Source organism: Hordeum vulgare, chromosome 1H (genome assembly GCF_904849725.1).
Source record: "Hordeum vulgare subsp. vulgare chromosome 1H, MorexV3_pseudomolecules_assembly, whole genome shotgun sequence".
Lineage (NCBI taxonomy): Eukaryota > Viridiplantae > Streptophyta > Magnoliopsida > Poales > Poaceae > Hordeum > Hordeum vulgare.
Genome location: NC_058518.1, coordinates 372,301,381 through 372,308,337, shown reverse-complemented (window position 1 = coordinate 372,308,337; position 6,957 = coordinate 372,301,381). Strand labels below are relative to the sequence as shown.

The window sequence follows — 6,957 nt, the reverse complement described above, 5'->3', positions numbered from 1 at the left end:
GTAAGCAATTTGGCACGTACTACGTGCTAGCTACGTCGCCCGCCGTGATGAGCGTAACGCACGGTGCGCGCGTGTCCAGATGGATCTTGCCCTCCTGGTATCTATCGACGCAAACCAGTACTGTAGGAGAGAATCTATAGCATTTCCTTCCCTTTTTGTTGGAAGATCAGTCTACAGCATTTCACTGCTGCGTACGTACTCCTAGACCGCAGGGTGTTTTTTTTTCCTATTTATAGGAAGAACGTCGGCAGCGCCAAGGAAGCAAGGAGCCGTGGATTCGTAGCGAGCGAGCTACTGCCAACTGCCGAGTCCGTCCAGCAGAAACGTGACAGCCTCTACATGAACGGGAAGTAATAAAGAGTGGCAGCCGTTGCGCAACATCCGCCAGCTAAGCTTTTCCGTCAAGGTCGTGTTTCTCCTTGAGCTCTTTTATTTACTATGGCAAGGAGCAGTACATCATATGCTACCCCCAAGCCTCTTATATTCTTATTATCATCATCACAAACCAAGCTGCTCCAGCAGTCCAATGTCCTCCAAAGAAACAAAGGTGCTTGCTCCATATGGCAAGTAAAAGTATTTACCCTACTTCACATTGCTGACTAGTGATCACACAGGCTTCGGTTTCCCGTTCCACGACAAAAAAAAGGCGCATACGCGGAGAGGCCACGCATCTTATGCGCCCCCATCTACATATGCATACTAGGACGCCACTTGGGCAGAGCCTACTACAAAACTCAAGATACACAAGATGTTTTAATCAGGCTGAGAACACCGCGAACCCATTGGCACGACGGTGATAGGCAAAGATTGTTGGCTAATTCAGCTGCACGGTCCAGCCCATGCTGTCCTCCGCCTGGCCCATCTGGAGGCTTGTCAGCGAGGTGTACAATTGCTGAGACACAGCGCCGACTCCTTGCTTGCCAGAATACTCTATCCTGCAAAGCACAAGCCAGTGGGCGGGCATGAGATCACGTGTGCTGCTGTTATCATAGTTCGTTCGAGAGAAGTTGGATTTTGATCTAAAACTACACACACGTTTCAGCTAAAAATGCTCAACTCTCACGAACAAACAGAGGTTTAGTTTTACCTTTTCCCTTGATATGTGATACTACCTACAGGAGATACTACAACGGCGGTCCCTGTGCAGAACACTTCATCAGCATCAAGCAACTCATCCACGGACACGAGCCGCTCCTCAACCTTCCAAAAACCAAATACATGCAAAAATGTTACACAGGATTCGACAACAGACTGTGTTTTTCAGTGCTGCCTTCAGATATTTTCAGTCGCAGTTTCAGAACAGCATTTTGCCTCGCTCTTCTACTTGGATTGACAATCGCTAGGAGAAACTGGGCTATATTTTCTCATACAAAATTAAGCACGGATGTATTATTCATGCAAGATAAATATATCCCCTATTAATATTCATAAACAGAAGGAGAAGGTTTGAGGAATACAATTAAAAAACATGGATCTACCTAATGAGAGCAGATTTTTGGCTCCTAAACCCCAAATGATCGTTTATCTTGAAAATTTCAAAGGGTGCAATTACAAGCTAAAGATTATATTTCCACATATACTCCCTCCGTTGAAACGTATACAATGGATCTGCAATCTTAATGAAAAATGCACTGCACAAAAGGACAAATATGGTGATCTATAATAGCAAATGGTAGTGCTACTTCGTGTATCCTCAAATGGAAGCTTTTTTCCTGATTTTTTGTAGATTCATAGTGACTCCTCTAATATACAGCTGAGATTTTTTTCGGAATAATTTCAAACTTGCAAAAGCACTTTTTAAAATCTTATAAATAAAGGGACCACTGGAGATTGGGATCCAAAGGCAATTACCAGTTTACCACTACCTAACACACTTAAATATGCTCACTCTTTACAGGTCAATGCTATTGTTAACTGACAGTCTGAGAATCAAAGAAACGATCTAGACAAACTGATCGGCAACAATCTCAACTTTCGATTCATGGGATTGACAAATAATACCTGGAAGCCTTTACTCAGAGCAACATCAATTATACTTTTCCTTGTGATGCCCGGTAGTATTGTTCCTTTTATTGCTGGAGTTGAAATAACATTGCCCTGGTGCAAATAGCAAGATAACAAATAAGATCAAAGTTACAAACAACATGCATAAGATAGACAAGGATTGTGCTAAAACAACTGTTTGTAATCAGTCCCATCATTCTGATGATGGCATTGTTCTGCAACATTTATAAGAAACCAAGGCGATAGATAGACAACCATGCCAAACCTAACAGGTTAGATCAGCCAGATGATGCTACATCTTAAGTAACAGTCATGATGTCGCTATGTTACCAGGATATCCAAATTGTTATCTGTGAAATAATGCTGATTTGTTGACAGATTCCACAAAGTAATCTGTATGGAATTTATTCCTTTATCAGCTAATATTCCGTAAGTGGAGGGGCCATGCTAATGGATGTTGCTATCAACCACGTGCTCATAAAAAACATAATGTATTTGGTTTCCATGTTGATGTGACAGGCACATGTGCTTAAAGCCAAAAGCATTTTGAAATCAAGATATCTACTCCAGCTTAACAATTCCACAAATAATTTATTTTTTCACATTTTTCCTTCTACGTACAAAAGACAAATATGCCCTTTAAGAAAAATACGCTAAGTTCGAGTGAAGATGGTACTAGGTTATCCAGACTGATCTAACCGCAGTAGTAGCTTTCAGAATTAAGGAGTGTTACCTGAACTGATTTTATCCAAAATAGCAAGCATTACTGACAGTGAAAGTGATGCCTTACCTTCACAACAAAAATATTACACGAAGATACTTCTTCAAGGTACTTTTTCTCAACAGCATCCAAGTAGAGAACATCAGAATAACCTTTCTCCTTTGCAATCTTCTGTGCCATCAAGACCTATGAAACAAAAAGGACACATACTGAGAATGAAGAAGCCATGAATACACAAGTTAAACACAGTTAGCAGAACCTTTTAGCAGAGAAGATATCAGAACCCCCCGAAAAAAAAAAAGGAACAAAAGAGAGAGAAGATATCAGAAGATGCTTTTTATTACGGATTTCAGCTAGTAAATAGACTGGTCATGCAAGCATCGCATTTATATTCTATAGGATTTGATTACAGTTTAACCAACCGGAAGATAGTGGGCTCGAGGATAAATGAGCATTCACAATCATAACAAACAGGCTTTACTATTATAACACATAGGCTTTCCCATTCCCATATATATTCCATCCATCAACATTTTTTCTAAAAGCTAAGTAGAAAATGTTGTAAATTTGGAGTCCCAGATGAAGAATTCAATGTGCGTGTGAATGCTAATATAAAATAACTAAAGAAGCGATTACGACAGATTTAAAGTGTGAAGATGGATGGTATAGTTATCTATGTCACAACATAACATTGTTCCTTCACCTATTTTGAACTTTAAACACGGAAATCCCAAAATCATCAAATCAGACGTCAAAAACATAAATATCAGAAATTTAAGATGCAAAGTCAAAGTCCAAACTTGCGTTGCAAAGTTGCTGTCAACTCAAGCTAACAAATCATAAACAATGGACCTGAAGTTAACATCATAATTACCGAGGCATAATTCCCAATGGTCTTAACACCTCCAGTTCCACCAGGGGTGGCCCGATGAAACTTGTCTTCAACTATCAAATTTATTGGGGCTAATCCTTCCTGCAGATATCATTGAACAAATCAAATGGGCACTGAAAATTTTAAACGGGAACACTCGTACATAAATGAATTGGAATTCCACATCTGATTCATGATTAGTGTATCATCAACCAAAAACAGCACCACAAATAAATGTAATTATAGTCGCTACATAATTTGTAGTCCCGAATGCATTGTCATGCAAAGTGGAAAGTACAACAATATATATAGCCCAATTATTATTTTTATTTGTGACAAAATATCTAATGAAACTATTGGACAAAGAAATTCAAACATTTGATGCAAACCTTAAAGTAGTTCCCAACAGGGGAGGCAAAAATAATGAATGTGTACTCAGGAGCAGGTGCGAGACCAAGAACAGCTCCACTTCCCACGAGTAGTGGCCTAATATACAAAGAACCTTTACCCGTAGGAGGCACCTGGATGCATAAGATGTTTGATAAATGATTAAACCACACACATAAACAATGGCATGGCACTATGGAAATGACCAAGATTTTATACAGACGACTGACCCATCTCTTGTTTGCTAAAACGGTTTGTTTTACTGCGTTCACAAATTGCTCGACAGGAGGTGCAGGCATGCACATCCTCTCAGCACCAGTTTGCATCCGCATTGCATTTTCCATTGGGCGAAACAACAGGATGGATCCATCGGTTTTCCTATACGCCTTTAGGCCCTCGAACAATCCCTACAAATCATAACCAATACAATTTCAGAACAAGAAGATTTAGGCCTTCAAAACACTACTACAGTCTGCCAGAGACACGAATCAAGGAGTTTCTATTTCCCATACAAACCTGTCCATAATTCAGGACTCCGGATGCTGGGTTCATTTCTATCGGCCCAAACGGCACCATTCCACCCTTGTCAAAGTTCCCATCCGGCCCACATTTTGCAGTATACATATAGTCAGTTTGCACAAGTCCAAAACCAAGGTTCTCCCAATCCAAATCAGCAAACTCTGATGTCTGCCTGCCAAGCCAAGAGATTCCCATCAGAACTATTTTGGCACAGCCAACACATTGCCGCCGACAATCTAGCAGACTGGTAGCACAAGCAAATTGTCGTGCGTTGCATGGCGTGGTGCAGTCTAACAAGGCATGCGATGCAGTTCATTGTGGAAATCACGTACGTGTAGTTACTTGCTAGAGAAGCCTCGCATCTTCCCATGCCACGAGCCTTTCGAAGCGGAAGCAGTGACATCGAATAAAGTCGATTCTGAATCTGCATTTAACGATAATATAAGTACCACACGTTAGATTATTCGATAGACAACAAACACAAGAAACAACGACGCTTCCTTGCTTTTTCCAATCTTCAACTTTCAGAAATCCTTTCCAAAGAAGAAAAGGTTTTTAATCCCGACTTTCCCATCTAATCGCACATCAGCACATGCTAATTAGCTCCGCTCTCTACGAATCTACAACAGAAAGCCGTGTCGGCCCCGTGCATAAGAACGCCGGTGAGATCTGAGCAAGGACCTGAATGGACGGCGTCGATGGCGGCGGCGAGAGGGGCAGCAGCCGGGGCCGCCGGCCGGCGAGCGGCGCGGCGGCGAGTAGGGCGCCGTGCGAGGCCGTGCCGCAATCCATGCTGTATGAGGCTCGCTAATGGAGCTCGCGCTCGGTCGGCGGTGGTCTAGGGTTTCGCGGCGGCGGCGACGGCGGACGGACGAGGATAGGTTACTAGGGAGGAACCGAGCAAGGGAGACGACGACGAGTGCCAGATCGGACGAGGTAGTGGATCGTTGCGCGCACGTAGAACCTCCGGGAGAACCATGCCACGGAAGCAGACATTTGGGTCCCGCCGCCATTTTGTCCACATGTCAGTGACTCCGTTCTTTGTTGTCTTCTCGTGTTCGGCTGGGATATCATAACCGAAATGGGACGCCACGTATTGCGGCACTCGGAAAAGTTTTATCCACATGCGTCTCTAGCGCGCACGAGCATCTACAGTCCACCTCTCACCCTTTTTTCTTTTAAGATATAAAGCACACGACTTTATTACAAAACATTCAGGGTAGAATCACCCATTACAGCGACAGTGGCACACGTCGGTACCTCATACTCCCAACTAACCGAATGATTAACATTACATTTTATATCCTCTTTTGCTAGCGCATGAGCTGCTTGATTGGAACCGCGTCTGCCAAACCTGATCTGGCAAGAAGAAAACCATGTATGACACTGGATTTTGATATCCTCAATAACCGTTGCCTCGCTGGAGCAATCAGGCTTCTTGCTATCCAGAGTCATGGCCAACAATTGAGCATCAGTCTCAAATTCTACTCTGATCACCCCCAGCTCAGCAGCGAGGTTGAGAGCTTCTTCCATCGCTTTTAACTCTGTCGTGAAGGGGTCATGGATTCCATCAGAACAACTAGCTCTTGCCGCAACCACTTCCCCCTGAGATGTCCTAGCGATAATACCCCATCCTCCATGGTCCTCCCCTGGTGCATAGGCGCCATCAGCAGGTGGACTCCATTTTCCTTCCCTTAACTGAGGTGCTTGACTAGGTTTCAGAGAACACGCCATATACTCAGCAGTAGTACACTTCACACGATGAGCGAGGACATCAGGTATGCAGGGAATGGCACCTTCCCTAACCTTATTCCGTTCCTGCCACCATAGCCACCACATTGTAATAATCTGCATTTTCTGCTGCTCTGGTAGTCCCCATATTACATCCATGGATTCTCCAATGTTGCTCTTGTCGATTTTGATTCTGGTAGCTTCAAATCCAAGTAGGCGTCATAGAGCTTTCACTTCCTTACAGTTCACAAACAGATGCCCACCGTGTTGGGGAACGTCGCATGGGAAACAAAAAATTTCCTACGCGCACGAAGACCTATCATGGTGATGTCCATCTACGAGAGGGGATGTGTGATCTACGTACCCTTGTAGACCGTACAGCAGAAGCGTTAGTGAACGCGGTTGATGTAGTGGAACGTCCTCACGTCCCTCGATCCGCCCCGCGAACCGTCCCGCGATCAGTCCCACGATCTAGTGCCGAACGGACGACACCTCCGCGTTCAGCACACGTACAGCTCGACGATGATCTCGGCCTTCTTGATCCAGTAAGAGAGACGGAGAGGTAGAAGAGTTCTCCGGCAGCGTGACGGCGCTCCGGAGGTTGGTGGTGATCTTATCTCAGCAGGGCTCCGCCCGAGCTTCGCAGAAACGCGATCTAGAGGAAAAAACGTGGAGGTATGTGGTCGGGCTGCCGTGGAAAAGTCATCTCAAATCAGCCCTAAAA

The 6,957-nt window shown here is 44.0% G+C and overlaps 1 protein-coding gene across 1 annotated transcript; it reads right to left on the bottom strand.

Moving 5' to 3' along the window:
- Positions 1-464: 464 nt before the first annotated feature.
- On the bottom strand, positions 465-5,435 carry LOC123438246 (branched-chain amino acid aminotransferase 2, chloroplastic-like). Its single transcript, XM_045115763.1, has 10 exons — positions 5,184-5,435; positions 4,835-4,926; positions 4,500-4,674; positions 4,214-4,390; positions 3,986-4,117; positions 3,600-3,698; positions 2,795-2,911; positions 2,002-2,097; positions 1,088-1,200; positions 465-935 (listed from the first exon to the last, which is right to left on the bottom strand). The coding sequence occupies exons 1-10, from the start codon at positions 5,292-5,294 to the stop codon at positions 815-817; spliced, it is 1,233 nt and encodes a 410-aa protein (XP_044971698.1). The 5' UTR covers positions 5,295-5,435; the 3' UTR covers positions 465-814.
- Between the last annotated feature and the right edge of the window lie 1,522 nt (positions 5,436-6,957).

What these genes read in the sequence shown, in the direction of transcription:
- LOC123438246 (XM_045115763.1), bottom strand. Translation starts at nt 5,294, where the DNA reads ATGGATTGCGGCACGGCCTCGCACGGCGCCCTACTCGCCGCCGCGCCG. An exon ending in GAGTCCTGAATTATGGACAG is followed by an intron (nt 4,391 to 4,499) that starts GTTTGTATGGGA and finishes TATGATTTGTAG; the next exon opens with GGATTGTTCGAGGGCCTAAA. An exon ending in CTCTGAGTAAAGGCTTCCAG is followed by an intron (nt 1,201 to 2,001) that starts GTATTATTTGTC and finishes GGTTTTTGGAAG; the next exon opens with GTTGAGGAGCGGCTCGTGTC.